At 50.6% G+C, this 17,745-nt stretch overlaps 1 protein-coding gene across 4 annotated transcripts in view; it reads right to left on the bottom strand.

Annotated features, from left to right (window-relative positions):
* The window catches only part of Sipa1l3 (signal induced proliferation associated 1 like 3), a 204,898-nt gene that overhangs the window by 32,222 nt on the left and 154,931 nt on the right, over window positions 1-17,745 (bottom strand). For all 4 annotated transcript variants that reach the window (XM_040734703.1, XM_040734707.1, XM_040734705.1 and 1 more), the window contains 2 exons: window positions 4,853-4,980; window positions 1,094-1,212 (listed from right to left, as the gene is read on the bottom strand). In XM_040734703.1, coding sequence (XP_040590637.1) covers window positions 1,094-1,212; window positions 4,853-4,980 — 247 coding nt within the window. The remainder of the gene's footprint in view (window positions 1-1,093; window positions 1,213-4,852; window positions 4,981-17,745) is intronic.

Below are 17,745 nucleotides of genomic sequence, written 5' to 3'. Positions count from 1 at the left end.
TCCATAAAGGCAGGCTGGAGGCAAGCCTGTAGGGCGTTTTCTTAAACAGTGATTGAAGCGGGAGGGCCCAGACACTGTGGCTGGTGCCATTTCTGGACTGGTGGTCCTGGGTTCTAAAAGAACGAAGGCTGAACAAGCCATGGGGACAAACCAGTAAGCAGCGCCCTCCATGGCCTCTGCATCAGCTCCTGCCTCCAGTGCCTGCCGTTTGAGCCCTGACTGCTTTCGATGATGAACGGTGCTGTGCAAGTATAAGCCGAAGGAACCCTTTCCTCCCGAGTCGCTTTGGCTGTGTCTTCAGCACAGCAGTGGCGCCCTGACTAAGACACACTCCCAGGGTTTTGCTGACGGTGTTACCTAGGGCAGCAGTGTCCGTCAAGCAGCCCGTAACTGGGCTTTCTTAGCAAGTTATAAATGCCCCTGTCCGTCCAGTGACAGCTGCCCCACTAGGATGTCAGCTTCCTGATGACAGTGGCTCCTCTGTCCTCTTCATCACTATGGTCCCAAAGCTCAGCATGCGGAATGAGATTGCCGAGAACAAACTAGACATACAAGACTGCATTTCCCTGCCGTCTCGGCAGAGATGGAGTCCTAGCCATTGCGATGCAGGGGGAAGTGACTCATTCCATCTCTGGCCTGGGCTGAAAAATCTCTCCCTCGAACCTCTCCCCTTCCTACCCTACCACTGCAATAATGCAGCTCCCAGAGAGGGACCCAGGAGAGGGTCTGGAAGCCCTGAGGGACAGCACGTGACAGGAGGGAGTCTGAGTTCCTGATTCACCCCTGAACTACATCCTTCTGGGGAGTAAGACTGGCCTTCTATGGCATACGGCCACGGAAATCCAGATGGACGTAGACACAAGAAGGAAAGGATTTGTCAAAAGTTACTTGGCTGAAGGTTGGAGCCAGGATGTTATTTAGCCCCCTGTAGAGAGGAATGTGCCTATGGCTGAAGATGTGCCCGCCAGAGGCCACACCCAGGGAAAGCGCCCGACCATGTGCCCAGGAAAGACACCAGCGGTAGCCAGCCACTATAGGCCTCACTCCCTGTACGAGGCAGGGTAGGGCGGGGCAGGGTGAGGCATAGACTCACTTTGGAATGCCTGTTGGGAGAGTCTTTGCCAGCTGTGTCCTGCCTGGAGGGATGCTTGCTGCCACTGCTTCCAGCTATGGCTGAGAGCCGGGACTGGCCCGGCACGTGCCACAGAGGCTCTGCAGGAAAAGAAGAGATCCACTGGTTAGGGGCGATGCAGGCCAGCACCCGAAGAATCTACCCTAAAACATGGCTGCATGGTCCCACGATTTGACTACCCTGTCTGCCCTGCAGGCTCTACCAATGCATGCCTTGGGCTATGGCAGCACTCAGGAGGCAGGGGGTATTTACTGAGCATGTATTATGTGCCAGGAAGCATTGCGAGAGCCTTATGTGGTTAACTCAGTGAAGCATGTGACCCTCCGTCATCGTCCCCCAAGGAGGTTGAGCACACTTGCCATGTATGGCCAGCTGGAGTATCTCTTTGTACAGGACATGTTTATTTCCTTCCCATCATTCTAGGAGATTCTTTTTGTTTTGTTTTGTTTTGTTTTGTTTTGTTTTTACGAGACAGGGTTTCTCTGTATTGTTTTGGAGGCTATCAGTCCAGCCTGGCCTCGAACTTACAGAGATCTGCCTGCCTCTGCCTCCTGAGTGCTGGGATTAAAGGCGTGCGCCACCACCACCCGGCTCTAGGAGATTCTTTAACTGCATTGATGGATTGGAAGGTCTTCCAATTTTATTCAACTTTTATTTATTTCATTTCTGTGGGCACTTGAGTGCCACGGCATATGTGTGGAGGTCAAGGACAACTTTTGGGAGCTGGTTTTCTCCTTCCACTTTATTTAGGTGGGGGCATCTCTTGATCTTTCTTCTGCTTCGTTGTAAGCTGGCTGGCTCAAGATTCCAAGTGATTCTTCAATCTCTGTCTTCTATCTCACGGTACAAATGCTAGGATTACAGATGCACACCACATCTGGATTACAGATGCACACTACCACATCTGGATTACAGACAGACACGTCTGGATTACAGATACACACCACATCTGGATTACAGATGCACACCACATCTGGATTACAGACAGACACGTCTGGATTACAGATATATACCACATCTGGATTACAGATGCACACTACCACATCTGGCCTTTTGTGTGCATTCGTGTGCATGTTATCATGCTTGCGTGGCAACTACTTTTATTCAAGTCATCTCCCTAGCCCTGCATTTGTTTATTAAAATTTTATTACTTTACTCATGTGTGTATATGCACATGACCCTGGGAATTGGATTCACCGTATAGCCCAGGCTGGCCAGGGACTCATTTTGATCCTACTCTTTCAGTTAGGAATGCAGAGATGCACCACCATGCCTGGCTGCATACATCAGTTTTCTGGACAGCCCCAGGACTACTGAAGTGGATATTGGAACCATCTTGAATAGAAGGGTACCATCAAGGCTCAGAGAGGTTAAGTAACTAGCTTGAGATCATACAGTCAGAAATGGTCAGTTAGGAAGTGCAGGTCAGAGTCTGTTACACCTAGTCCCTTACCTTTCTGGGGTTCCCTGCCTGTCAGCAACTGTTAGTAGCCACAAGGGCTTGGAAAAATATCCTAAGAACAGGCAGGCCCAGGGCCTGGTAGGCATGACGTATTAGACCCTCAAAGGAAGGGGTCACCATAGAAGTCCTGTGCCTGACTGGAAACTTGCTAGGCCCATGAAAGCAGGAGCTTCCAGCCCAAAGCTGAAGCCCTGAGGGCAGCCCAGGGCACCCTGGAGTTCCATGTTCCTGCTGAGGTGCTCTGTGGGACAGGAAACATGTGGCCGTATCCACACCCTGTGGATGGTGGGGCGATCCAACAGGCTTCAGCTCAAGTCTCAATTATACCACTCATCAGCAAGGACCTCAGGCAAGTGACAACCCTTCCATTTCTGCAACAGGGCCGTCACGGGGCCCGCTGCCGTGACTCAGTGGAAGGGAATGTGGGGCACCTGGTACAATGTCAGGCGTGTGGCGACGACACAGAACCAGGCTGCTGATCTCATGACTGCTCGCTGCGTGGAGGCTGGGTAAAGCCTGTGTCTGCCACTGCTTTGGATCCTTGTCATTTCTTGCCACTCTTCTTGAATTTTCCCTTTTCTGGGTCTTCCACATGTTCTAAACTTAATGGTTTCTCCACACAGATCTTCCCAGTGTAGATGTGTGCGCACGTGTATGTGTGTCAGGGAGGGTGTTAGTCACCCTAAGGTCTCAGGGAAGGAAGAGGGTACTGCGGCTCTAGGAACAGAAGGGAAATAGCGGGGTCTGATGACCCGCATCTGAGGCCTATGCCGAATGCTGGAAAAGTCTAACCCATTTTGTACTTTGCTGTGATAAACGACCAGGCAACATTCCTCTCCTTTTCTGAATGGAGTGGGAAAACAAAAAAAAGACACAAATCTGTCTTGGAAACAGATCACAGACCCATGAGTAGCACCAGGCATGGCCGGCCCACTGAGGAGAAAAACAAAGGTGCCATATGCCCTCGGGGCGGCAGAGAGATGAACAGCAAGGACAAGTCAACCCCCTGCCTGGGACTGAACCGCTATCCCTGGTTCAGGACACCCACACACTGTGCTGAGTCCTCCCTGATGCTAATCCTGGGCATAGAGCTGAGGTCACCTTTCCCAGCTGCTTGGGAGCCCTCAGCGCCTCCCAGGAGGACGCGCCTCTGCACGTCTGCTTTCTTTCTTTCTTTCTTTCTTTCTTTCTTTCTTTCTTTCTTTCTTTCTTTCTTTCTTTCTTTCTTTCTTTTTTTGGTTTTACGAGACAGGGTTTCTCTGTATTGTTTTGGAGGCTGTCGGTCCAGCCTGGCCTCGAACTCACAGAGATCCGCCTGCCTCTGCCTTCCGAGTGCTGGGATTAAAGGCGTGCGCCACCACCGCCCAGCGCACGTCTGCTTTCTAACCCTGCATTTGCCATCTTCCTTCGGAACCCACCCCTGTTCCAAGGCCCTTAGGCTTCAAAGGGGCTACAGGTTGTCAAAAGAGAGTGTGTTTAAAATACTCATCCAAGTGGTGCAGGCACACAATTCATAATTATATCTGGTGTGTTTATGTGCATAAAAGACACCCAGTTCCGTTAGTCAAAAAAGTGGAAATTAGACCCAATGGTGTGGTCATGAATGCCTGTAATCCCAGCACTTAAGAGGTACAGACGAGGAGGATCAAGAATCCTAGGCCGTCCTCAGCGACACAGTGAGTGTCAGGCTACCCTGGGCTAGATAACAAGATTCCCCTTTCTAAATAAATGAAAGAGTACGTTAAGTTCAATACAACTGAATGGAAAGATGCAAAGAAAACCACATCATGTTAGCACTCCAGTGGTCCAAACAGAAAGGTTGCTGAGGACGTACAGTCACTGGTGGGAGTGGAAATGGTTCAATGCTCTGGGGTGTGGCCTGTCAGTTTCTTATAAAGTCAGATACATGATCCAACTGTTGGATGCCTAGGAGCACATGCTCATGGCGAGACAGATGGAGATATTTCTAAGCAGCCTTGAACTGGTCCCTTCGGTATCCTTCAAGTCCTGGAGTGGTGTACTCAGACCAAAGAGAACTAAATACAGAACTCCCACGCGACATTCAGTCACATGGCTGCCTGGCACCAGTATGACATGGAGGCATGGAAACCAGAGGCACACGAACAGAGTAGACCTGCTACGATCTCCTATTACAGTCTATGTAGTCTAAAGCCGGCAAGAGGAAGGGAGTTCACCTGTGAGACAGACCGTCAGGGAGAGGCCCTTGGGGAGGGGCACTGGGGCCCGGGATGTCTTACCTGGCTTTGGGCGCTCCATGGTACTCTCCTGGCTAGTCAGGCCGCCTGAAGAGGAGTCGCCGCTGGACATCCCATCGTGGATAAAATGAGGGTCAAAGGACAGGAGCGGGTGTGGGGCGGCTGCGTACCTGCAAGTTAGAGAGGAACATCAGGTACAGTCCCGGCGTGACAGCACCAGATGAGCCTGTGGCCCGCCTGCCGGTGGCTCTTTGACACTCAGGGACACTCACTGCTGTGGACTGGGGCGGTGAGCTGCTGGCGAGGCTGGGCGAGGCAGCCGGGTATCTGCTATTAACTGGAGCTCAGCAAAGAGGCTTGCCCGGGACGCCTGCCAGGGAGGTGGTGGCAACGGGGAGCGCAGGGTACAGCAGGCTTCTCAAGGAGGGAGGGCGCCGTCACTTGGGTGACTGCCCTGCTTATTCCGGGTTCTGCCTCTTGGCTGTAGAATGGGAGTTTCTAGCCTTCCCGGCCCCGAGCTCACTGCAGACTCCCCTTTGTCCGAGGGAGCTGGGTGAATCAGACAGGGTTTTGTGGGTGCAGCACATCCAGACTGGATAGGATAGGTTTCACACCTTCCTGCTGTCTTTTGCCCAGCCAGGCATGAATGATTCGTAGGCCAGGGCCTCAGTTTCCCTAGCTGTTAGGAGGTGATCACATCTGGCCCATGGGGAATTGAGACATCTGGCCCATAGGCTATGACAGTGTTCCTCTGCTGTTGGAGAAGATTCCATGGAGGGCAGGGTCTATGGGTTTGTGGCTTAAAAAAAAAAAAAACAAGGAAGATTTGGACTCAAACCCCGGCCCTCAGCTGGGTAAGAGCTTTGGTTGAGTTATACTTGTGTTCTGTTTTGTTTTTAGGCTTGTGATTTATTCTTTTTACAAAAATAATTTATCATTATTCCGTGTGCATTGGTGTTTTGCTTGCATGTATGTCTGTGTGTGTCAGATCTTGGGAGTTGCAGACAGTTGTGAGCTGCCATGTGGGTGCTGGGAATTGAATCCAGGACCTCTGGAAGAGCAGTCAGTGCTCTTAACCGCTGAGCCATCTCTCCAGCCCCATGATTTGCTCATTTAAAAATATGTTCTTACTGCTGGCAGTGGAAGCACATGCCTTTAATCCCAGCACTCAGAAGGCAGAGGAAGGCGGATCTCTGTGAGTCTGAGGCCAGCCTGGTCTACAGAGTGAGTACCCAGACAGCCAGAGCTGTTACAGAGAGAGAAACCCTGTCTTGAAAACTAAACAAAACAAAACATATGTATTATCACATTCATTTATGTGTGCACACGTGCCTAGACCACAACACATATGTAGAGGTCAGAGGACAAGCTGCGGGAGTCTGCTCTCTCCTTCTACCATATGGGATCTAAGGACTGAACTCTGGTTGTCAGGGCTGGCAGCAGGTGCCTTACCCACTCAGAAGTCTCGCTGGCTTGGCCTTTTTGTTTGGTTTTGCCTTGTTTTGAGACAGCATCTCATGTAGCTCACTGGCCTGGAAATGGATGTGTAGCCAGAGATGACCGTGAACGGTCCTCCTGCCTCCCACCTTCCCCAGGGCTGGGATGATCAACATGTGCCACTGTACTGGGCTGAGCTGCGGTTTCTGTGTTTGATAATCATGGCTAAGATTGGGGAACGGAGAAATATCAGAGACGCCCCACATGGCAACACATAACCACAGGCAAGGACCACAACTCGGGAGGTGGTGATGGAGGAGGGAGTTCTCTCACCGTGGGGGCTTGAATCTGGAATGACACTCCCCCCCCAGAGATCATGCTTTAGAAGCTTGACCCCAGTTGGCGGTGCTATTTTGGATGGTTATAGAAACTTAGGAAGGTGAGGTCTAGCTGGGAGAAATAGGTCACTAGTGGGCTCAGACTGTCCTTGGCCACTTCCTGATGGCCCTGTCTTCTGGCCTGCTGTGATAGGAACAGTTATCTTCCTCCACAGGCTCCTACAAGCACACAGAACCAAGCAGCTATCATCAAGCCCTCCGTGAAAACATAAATCAGGTCTTCTCCCAGACACTTGGTCACAGTGACACAAAAGCAAGTTAATTCTCTGTCCCCCTCTGTCAGAACATGGTCCATAATGGAGTCGTGTAAAGGGAATCTGAGTGCTCGTGAGAAAACTCCAAGAGATCGAGACCAAGAGTCTTATGACTGCTTCTTCAAAGACACGGAACTGTTCTTGGAGCAGATGTGGCAGACAGGAGTGAGTTTACTTTAGATTATTCATTACAGCAGGCTATGTTCATAGGCCTCTAAGGAAGAACATGTTTTTGCCATGTGAGGCTTGTCCTTGTGACTGTAACTTTACTCATGGGATTCTTCTCAACCCTCAGAGTACAAACTGTCTGTGCTCTGAATGAAGCTGGCTATTGAAAGACTTCGGTCCGCCTCACTCACTGGCTCTGTTCTCCCAGGTCCCACCGTCTGCAGAGCAGTGAGCACCCTCACGCCCCATGTCACTCATGGAATGGCCTTTTCTGTCTGTCTGGGGCTGGGTCAAGGACAGGAACAAGGCACAATTTTGGCTAAAATGGGGGTGTATACTATTATCAAGACTTCTACAAAACATTTGTGGATTTCTATTTCCACCTCGTCACAGGCCAGATTTCCAGGCCCCTATGACTGGCTTGGTGACGATGAGTAGTTCTCACCAATGAGCTGGGAGGGGAGATGATGGGGGGGATGACAGCTCCTGGGGCAATCTGGGGGAAGGGAAGGGATGTGGGGGAGATAATAGCTGCTGGGACAATCTGGGTTCTGTGAAGTCCTCTGTTAACCAACAGCGTAACTTGGGAGTTGATAAGAAACTTAGTTATTCTGGGGGACAGGGTTTCATGTAGCCCAGGTTAGCCCCGGAATCACTATGTAGCTGAGGATGAATTTGAACTCCAGAGCCTCCTGAGTGCTGGAATTACAGGTGAGTGCCCATTTTGGGAATCTGGGCTTTGGGCATACTAAGGCAAGCGTTCCATCGACCGAGCTACATCCCCAGCCCTCTTCTTTGGTGCCAGGACTGAACTGAGACCCGTGGGCATTCTATCAATGAACTATGTACCCTCAGACCAAATACACCTTTGCTAACATAAGTTTCAGAGCTTTTCCAGCATAACCTGACTGAAATGGGAAGCCTGGAGCCCAGGGGTTTCTAACAGTCATCTCCATCTCCTTGCTCTTAAAAGATAAAAAAACATATCCTCAGTGGGCAATGGCTTGTTGTCAAGTCTGAAGACCTGAGTCTAAGCCGTGGGATCCATATGGCAGAAGAGGAGAACCAACTTCTGAAAACTGTCTTCTTACCTCTACATGCGTGTCATGAACCATGATCATGTGCATGCGTGTGCACGCATGCACACACTCACACACACACTGTAGTGGTTCAAATGAGATGTCCCCCATAGTCTTGGGCATTCTCTCTCTCTCACACACACACACACACTCACACACACACTCTCTCACACACACACACTCACACACACACACTGTAGTGGTTCAAATGAGATGTCCCCCATAGTCTTGGGCATTCTCTCTCTCTCTCTCTCACACACACACACACTCACACACACACACTGTAGTGGTTCAAATGAGATGTCCCCCATAGTCTTGGGCATTCTCTCTCTCTCTCACACACACACACACACTCACACACTCACACACACACTGTAGTGGTTCAAATGAGATGTCCCCCATAGTCTTGGGCATTCTCTCTCTCTCTCACACACACACACACTCACACACTCACTGTAGTGGTTCAAATGAGATGTCCCCCATAGTCTTGGGCATTCTCTCTCTCTCTCTCTCTCACACACACACACTCACACACACACACATAGTGGTTCAAATGAGATGTCCCCCATAGTCTTGGGCATTCTCTCTCTCTCTCTCTCTCTCTCTCTCTCTCTCTCTCTCTCTCTCTCTCTCTCTCTCTCTCTCTCTCTCACACACACACTCACACACACACACTGTACTGGTTCAAATGAGATGTCCCCCATAGTCTTGGGCATTCTCTCTCTCACACACACACACACTCACACACACTCACACACACACTCACACACACACACTCTGTAGTGGTTCAAATGAGATGTCCCCCATAGTCTTGGGCATTTGAATACTTGGTCCTCAGTTGGTGGCACTGCTTGGGTAGGTTTACGAAGTGTGGCCTTGTTGGAGGAAGTATGTCACTGGAGGTAGGTTTTAAGAGTATAAAGACGCTGAGCAGTTTGGCACACACGTTTAATCCCAGCACTCAGGAGGCAGAGGCAGCACTCTGGAGGTGGATTTCTTATGAGTTCGAGGCCAGCCTGGTCTACAGATTGAGTTCCAGGACAGCCAGAACTACACAGAAAAACCCTGTCTTAAAAAACCAACCAATCAAACAAACAAATAAAAAACCAACAACCACAACAAAGTAAAGGTTCCAGCCATTTTGACTTGCTCATTCTGTTTCGTGCCTGCAGTTCAAGATGTGAGCCCTCATCTGCTGCTGTAGCTCCCACGCCTGCCACCTGCGGCTTCTGCCCCACCATCGTGGTCTCTAACACGCTGATGTCACAAGCCAAATGAGCTCTTCTACAAGGTGCCCTGACAATGATGTTCTATCACAGTAACAAAAGAGTAATGATACAGATGGCTTTGTCTCCTCCACATCTGGCTTGGCCTATATAGAACCCCATGAATAGCTCTTGCCTTCTTGCCATCAGCCTGCAGCTGAGGCTGTTGACTGGAGATGTGACAAGGGCCGCATGGGAGGAACGTTCCCTGAGCCCACACTGCCTGGGCCGCCTTTTCGGTGTAGAACACGTTTCTATGGCTTCTGAGGCCACTTTTGGCGTCTCTGGCCAAGTGGCCCAGGGAGCCAGGCCTTGGATGCTGAGGGGACTGCTGAGTCCTGCAATGCTCCTGCCTCTCTAGTCTTACCTCAGGAGGCTGTGGCAGGGAGGAGCGGTGATGAGCTAAGACCCTCAGCACTCAACAGAGCTGAATGACCCCTCAAGTCGCCTGCCAGCTTGAAGTCAGGGCTGTGTCTATAAACAATCTTGCTCCAGCTGCCAAGGTTAGCTCCTGACGGACACTGGACTTTTGGGAAACTCAACTCCATGCCCCTGTCAAGAAAAGACAGACTATCCTCCTTCGTCCAACCCCGCCCTGGCCTTTCCGTTCTCCCAAAGAACTAAAGGCTCCAAAAGTCCATTCTTATTTCTATATTCATCTGAGGGCCCGGTTTGCGGTGGTTCAAGTGCTTTGTAAAAAAAAAAAAAAAAGTAGCCCTGACACCTCACTGGCTGCCCTCACACACAGCCAGCTGCCTTGGGAACATGCTCCACCTCGCTGGAGATAGAAGCCCTGACTGGATCATTCAGTTACCCACAAGGTGAGTGTCAAATCCTAAGCACCAAAGGGAAATGCCAGTAGAAGCTGACCTCAGTCAGGGGAGTGTGGAAAGCACCAATGGCCACGTCATGGGCTGCTGCCCGGGGTCGGCTTTGCAGGACCTTGGTAAGAAAAGGCCTACTGCACTTCAGCATACTTCCCAGGCTCCCTTGCAGTTCCCGCCAATGAAGTAACAGTGAGAATATGTAAGAAATCTCCTGGGAGGTGGGCAGGAGAACGGCAAGCTCAAGGCCAGCCTAGACATCGTGATGAGAGGAATTCTCAAGATACAAAGTAACAAGGCGGCTGCGACCATGCCCGGCTGCGATGTAGCTCAGGAGCTTGCCTAGTGTGTGTGAGACCTTGACTGTAGCCCAAGTGGGATAGCCTGGGTAAAGGAGCTGGATCCCTAGGACTCGCGTGGTGGACGGCGAGAAGGAGCTCACTTTAAGCTGCCCTGACTCACACACTGGTGCTTGGGATGCACGCACGCACGCACACACACCGACTAACTAAAACTGTAAAAGAGAAACAACCAGAACAGAACAGCAACAAAATAATCCAAATCCAAAGTGAAGAGCAGGTCTCTGACAACGTCGGAGGAAGCCATTTCTGCTTTACGCAGCCAACCCTGACCAGACGGGGGTCTGCAGCGGCCCTCCTCTCTCAGCTCCTCCTCCCATTCAGGGTGGGCTGTGCCGTCTCCGACCATCTCACAGCTGCTGCCTTTTCTTCTTGGGTTTTCAAGGCAGTGTTTCTGCGTGTAGTCCTGGCTGTCCCGGAACTCGCTCTATCTATGGGCCAGGCTGGCCTCGCTCTCCCAGAGATCCGCCCGCCTCCCCCTCTGAAGCGCTAGGATTACAGGTGCGAGGCACCATCTGGGCTGCACTCTGCAGTGCTGGAGACCTGACCCAGGACCCTACGCAAGCTAGGGAGCAGCTACGTCCTGGGCTCATCCTTGTCTGTGTGTGTGTAGCAGCATCCTGTAGGCCGGAAAATACAGCGTCATTCTTCAGGCTAGGTCTCTCACTCACTGGAGTCTGGGGCCAGCCAATCAGGTTAGACCCAATTCACCCGCTCTGCCTGCCAGTACTGGGATCACAAACATACACCATAGTCACGTGTGTAGGTGTTTATGTACACATGTAAGTAAGTGTGTAGCACATGTGTGGGATGTCTGGTGTCTTTTTTTTTTTTAATTATTTGCACCTCAAGCTCACTGGCCGAGCCTTTGAGATCTGAGCCTGCCTAACCGCCTTCCCAGCGCCGAGGCTACAGATGTGTGGTCCCGGCTGCAGTACTAGGGACTGACCCCAGGCTCTCTCGCTTATGCAGTAGGTGTGTCACTGGCTGAGCCATCTCAGCAGCTGCTGCTACTGTCTTTCTGAACAGGATTTCTGTCATCTCCACTTTCTGCTGTCTGACCTGCGCTGACCATTCTCCCGAAGGCTGGGATGTCCCATCTGGGGCCATTTTTATCACTGGCAAATTTTGGTCAACCTCACTGAAATGAAAAGTGCTTTTTCTCGCCACGTATGCAGAGCTCTGGGCAAATGTCCCTGGAAGAAGGGGGAGGGGGACGGATGGCTGTCTTCCATCTCATTTGAGATGGGGTAATTACTCTGTTTTCTTGAAGAATAAAAATCGCTTTCCAGATGAAGGGTTTGAGGTTCGGATGAAGGGCTGAGCAGCTGTAGTTCTGGGGCTGTAAGGAAGAAGCTGGGTACACTCAAAAGGGCATCAGGGCCAAGCTACTGGGAGGCTGGCTTGAGTCCCGCACTCACCACCCTGGAAAGAGCCAGGGAGGAGACGAAGGCGGACGGCATGGCCCTTTCTCCTGCCTTCACTGATGGGACACTGGATGAGAGCTGACAGCGCATGGGGCAGAAGGGATGATGGGTGACACAGCTACTGCCAGCTGTCACCCCCACCATCACTTTCTCTGTTGGTGGAGCCAAGATGCTGCAATGGTGACCTTCCCTCTGTCACACGACTTACATAAGCACTGATGGCTTATGTAAGTTCTAGACATCAGTGTGACTTTGCCAGAAGCTGACCGAGGGGTGGGTGCGAGAGACCTACTTCCATCACTCTAGTTTTATTTTGAGGGTGGGTCTCACTATGTAGTCCAAGCCGGCCTTGAACTCCTGCTCCTCCTGCACCAGCTTACAGAATGCTGTGATTACGGTTGTGTACCACTGTGCTGGTAAATTCTTTCATTCTTTAGGTAAATAACAAATCTATCTACCTATCTATCTATTCACCTATTAGTTTCTATTTTTTTGGGTGTGGGTTTCGAGGCAGGGTTTCTCTGTGGCTTTGGAGACTGTTCTGGAACTAGCTCTTGTAGACCTGGCTGGTCTCGAACTCACAGAGATCTACCTGCCTCTGCCTCCCGAGTGCTGGGATTAAAGGCGTGCACCACCATTGCCCAGCTATTTACTATTTTTAAAAATTTGTATTGATTTAACTTTATGTGTGTGAATGTTTTGCCCGCATGCATATATGCATCCTTCATGTGCCGGGTGTCTGTGGAGGCAGAAGAGCGTACTGGACCCCATGGAACTAGAGTTACAGAATGCTGCGGCCACCACGTGGGTGGCTGGGAAGCAGCCCAGGTCCTCTGCATGAGTAAGAAGGTGATCTTAACTACTGAGCCATCTCTCCAGCCCCTAAAGATTTATTTATTTTTAACTTATGTGTGTGTTTTGGCTGTATGTATGTATGTATGTATGTATGTATGTATGTATGTATGTATGTGACCCACTGGAGGCCAGGAGAGGGTACTGGATCTCCCGGAGCTGGAGTTGCAGATGGCTGTGAGCCACTGTGTGTGTGGGCACTGAACCCTGGTCTCTGCGGAGCAGCTACCTCCATTAACCACCTCTCCGCCCCAGTCTGTCCATCTGTTTGCTCTTCCTCCCACTTTTTAAAATCAAAGGCGGGGTCTCCGTATGTAGCTGACAGGCCCGGGACTGGCTATAGCGAGTTCTTCCATTCTTCAAACAGAACATGGAGCTCGGCGTTGGGTGGTTCAGCTGGCACAGTGCTTGCTCGCATGCACAAAGCCTTGAGCTCGATCCCAGCACCACGTGAGGCCGAGTGGCATCACACACCTGTAATCCCAGCACTCGGGCTGAGGCAGGAGCTCAGGGGCTCAGGGTTCTCTCTGGCTGTATGATGGGTTCGAGGGCAGCCTGGGTTACCTGGAGCCCTGTGAGTGAGGATACAAGCAAGCCCAGCACTAGCACTCACCACTCTGCTACTCCACCACTGCAGACATGCCTCCTGCACCAGGACTGACTGCAACTCTACACAAGCTAAAGGAGCCGCAACAACAAAAGGAACCAATGTGCTATGGTAGTTACATCTGGGGGCTTAGGGTCCGAGTGTGCTAGGAACAACTGACCAAGCTCAAAGTCAGCCACAGGTGGAGAAGGAAATGCTGGGCCAGGGGTCACAGAGGCCGGGGCTAGGTACCACTGGATCCGGAAAATAGAGGTGTCAGCTTCGAAGAGCTAGACTCACAGGAGAGGTCTGGAGAAGCTGGCCACCAGCCATGGGTGTGACTATGCACAGGTCTCCAGGGGACCATGCATGTGGCGATGATCTGGAAGAGAAGCTCCCAATTCTCAGGGCAGGAGATGATCAGGGCCAACCCCAGCCAGTCTCCTGTCCAGACTGCTTCCTGTAAGCCAAGGGGATTGACTCTGCTGACTCCAGTTTTGCTTCTGCAAAGCGGGGATAAGCAATCTACCTCACGAGGCTGCTGGGAGGACTCCCTGAGATCCCATAAGACTGATGAGTATGACCAGAGAACTCAGAAAAAGATGCATACAAATGTGTCCACTTAGTTCCTCCCATTCATTTTTGCTTTAAGTAGCAAAAGCAAAGTAGGAAAAAGGCTGGGTATCCAATAAATTGCTGGAGCAATCAGACATTCTTGGTAAAAATGGAAACTTGATCTAAACCTTGGACCTAAACAGAAGCCAAAATAATCAAGGACACTGAGTGCAATGACACCCACACACATGTTTTTGAGGACGAGGCAGGAGGATCTCAATGTCAAGTCCTGTCTGGGATATATCTGGGCAATGCAATCAAACTGTATCAAAGAAAGAAAGGGAGGAGAGAGGAGAGAAAAACAGATAGACAGACAGACAGACAGAAAGATACAGCTCAGTGGTAGAGCCCCTGCCTAGAACCCCCCAGTGAGGGGCTGGGGTGTGGCTCAGTGGTAGAGCCTCTGCCTAGAATCCCCCAGTGAGGGGCTGGGGTGTGGCTCAGTGGTAGAGCCCCTGCCTAGAATCCCCCAGTGAGGGGCTAGTGGTGTGGCTCAGTGGTAGGGGCCCTGCCTAGAATCCCCCAGTGAGGGACTGGGGTGTGACTTAGTGGTAGAATACTTGTGCAGCATTAGAAAGGTCTTGGCTCAAATTCCACAATGAAGGGAAGTGGGTTAGGGGAATCAAGGACTTAAAATGCCCAGCATTAAAACATCTGATTTATATTAGGAAAAAGAATGATAGTTTATATATTAAATGTTTTTAAAGGAAAGACCCTATAAAGAAGATGAAAGGAAAAACTCAAGGCTGATCATACAAAGAGCTCTCAAACCTTGCAAAGCACTGGGGGAACTAGAAAACTGGGCGAAAGGCTCACAGACATTTCACTGGAGAGGATACATAGCTGGCAGATCAGCACACAAGATGCTCGGCACTGTTGGCCCTCAGAGCAATGCAAATTAAAACGACAATGAGACAGCGTGATGCGCCCATCAGAATAGCTAAAATGAAAAATGGTGACAATGCCACATGGCAGTGAAACTGTGGAGAAACTGGATCATGCATATGCTGCTGGTAGGAATGTAAAATGGACTTACCACATGGTAAGCGACTGTACTGGGCACTGATCCCAGACAAATGGAAACTTATTTCTATGCAGAAATGTGTATGTTTGAACATACATGTTACATGTTCACAGTCTGAATATGTATAATGGCCCAACCTAGAAACTCGCCAGGTATCTTTTATCTGGATGGATAACTTGAACTGGGTTAACCCACTTTATCAATGAGCTGCACCTTCTTTAAAACAAAACAAAAAAATCCTTACATTTTGTTTTATTTTATGAGTGTTACCTGCATGTATATATTTGTGTCACGTATGTGCCTGGTGCCTGTGGAGGTCAGAAGAGGGTTGGATCTGCTGGAACTGGGGTCACAGACAGTTGTCAGCGGTCATGTGGGTGCTGGGACCCGGGCCTGGGTCCTCTTCAAGAGTGCCCAGTGCTCATAACTGCTGAACCATCGCCCAGCTAGCTCCCTTATTTTTAATTTTTGAGACACAGTCTCACTAAGTTGCATGGGCCGGCCTTGAACTCACTCTGTAGTCTAGATTAGGTGTGAATTTTTGATCTTCCTGCTTTGGCCTTTTAGTTTTTTTTTCTTTTTTCTGTCGTATAGTGGCTGGGATTGCAGGCCGGTGACAGCAGGCTCAGCCCTAGCACATCTGTTAACGGCCACTTGCTGCCAGTTGCAGTCTTGGTCCTAACTGAGGCCCAGGTGTCATCTCAGCATGCTACACATTCCAGAATCTTCTGCTCATTCATGCCCCTCCTCTCTATGGCCAACTCCCACCTGGACCTCCTGGGTATAAGTACACTCCTCCTCGAACTGTTCCTCCTCCTCCTCCTCCTCCTCCCCCCCCCCCCCTCCCCCTCCGCTGATGGGCTCCTCAGCCATGTGGTTTGTGGGACTATCTCTCCAGCACTGGCAACCGAGTAGGGTGAACATTCCTCCTAGCAGTGGACCCACTGAAAACTCTTGGGGCCCCGTGCTGAATGAGTGCTGAACAGTGGCCTCTAAGATGAACAGTGGGTTCTTCTCCCCCTTGATCTTCTAAGAGAGACCTAGCAGCTAACAAGGTGCAGAGTGGGGGTCTCAGGGCACCGTCCAGTATAGGCCTTGCAGGACAGAAACTCAGGGGGAAGCCCAGGCCTGTGTGACGGACTGGTCCCTGGGCTACAGCCAAGTAGTTTTGCTTCAAAGAAGCCACCTGCTCCTTCCTGCTATCACTATAGGCCAAGAATTTGCTATGTGTCAGCCCCAGGACTCAGCATATGGGTATGCGGCATGCTCCTGTGGCTCGCCTCTGACTGTCTTTGTCTCCCTTTCTCTTTTCTATCTGTCTTAGCGGGGCTAAGAGAATAGCAGTTGCTTGCAAACACAGAGGGAGCTGAGGGGCAGAGCTGGTCTCTCCCTTTCTTGGGGCAGGCTTCCAGGAGGATCATAGACACTCAGGTTAGGAGGTGGGTCTCTTGCGAAGGCTTTCCTGTTATGGAATATTATTTTAGTTGGACAGAGATGTATTACATTGGTTTATGCTGCAGAATATACTTTAACTGTGTAAAGGGTGCCATTTTGTTTATGCTGCATTCGTTTAATTATAAAATGATGTGCCGCATTTGTTTCCTCTTGCCTGTCTAAAACACCTGATTGGTCTAATAAAAAGCTGAATGGCCAATAGCTAGGCAGAGAACGGATAGGTAGGGCTGGCAGGCAGAGAGAATAAACAGGATAAGAAAAAGAGAGGAGACAAAAGAAGAAGGAGAGAAGAATTCAGAGGGAGACTCCCCAGGCAAGAAGCCAGGCAGCTGCCAGCCAACCAGACAAAGAGAAGCGGTGAGAATAAGACATACATAAGAAAGGTAAAAAGCCCAAGGCAAAGGCAGGTGAGAAGGAACAGGGTTATTTAAATTAGGAAGAGCTAGCCAGAAACAAGTGTGAGCTAGGCCCAGCATTCAAAACTAATAAGCCTCTGTGTCATGATTTGGGAGCTGGTTGGTGGCCTGAAAGAAAAAGCCTGCTACAGTTTCCAGTGAGGAAAAGGCCGGGGAGCACGAACAGACTACCCAGACACCTGGAAATGGCGGCGGCTAGTGGGGCTGGTGTGGGGCATTCCAGGGGCCTTGGTCAGTCACAGCAAGGGACAGAGGATGTCTCTGGGAATTCTAGCAGGGCCAGCCACATCGGATGGGGTGTAGGTAACAGTCTGGGAGGCTGGACCACAGCAGTGGGGGAGAGTGGGAGACACTCACAGCTCCACCCGGAGGACGGGGGATGCGCTGGGACCGTCACTGACACACTGGGAGGGACCTGGGATACCAGAGCTGAAGAGTCAGGAACAAGCTGGAATCAGATCTCATGGGGCCTTGAATGCCAAACTGTCCAGTTTGGGTTTGTTCCAAAGGCACTGGAGAGCTGTGGAGGCTTCGGGAACATTGAATATGCTGCCAGGTTGGATTTGGCTTTAAGGGGGAGAGGTGAAGTTGGATAATACTGATGGCCTAGTTTTGATGGGTGAGAACTACAGAGAGATAAATGGGATGCTGGCTGGCTTTGCTCCAAAAAAGTGATAGAAGTGCCCAGAAAATGGCGACCCAAATTCTCTTGCTAGGGGAGCCAATGACAAGGTCTGCCCGATCAGCCTAGCTCTGATTTTTTTTGTTGCTCTGTT

This window comes from Mesocricetus auratus, unplaced genomic scaffold, assembly GCF_017639785.1.
Source record: "Mesocricetus auratus isolate SY011 unplaced genomic scaffold, BCM_Maur_2.0 Super-Scaffold_100038, whole genome shotgun sequence".
Lineage (NCBI taxonomy): Eukaryota > Metazoa > Chordata > Mammalia > Rodentia > Cricetidae > Mesocricetus > Mesocricetus auratus.
The sequence above is the reverse complement of the archived record's forward strand: the minus strand, read 5'-3'. Positions and strand labels throughout refer to the sequence as shown.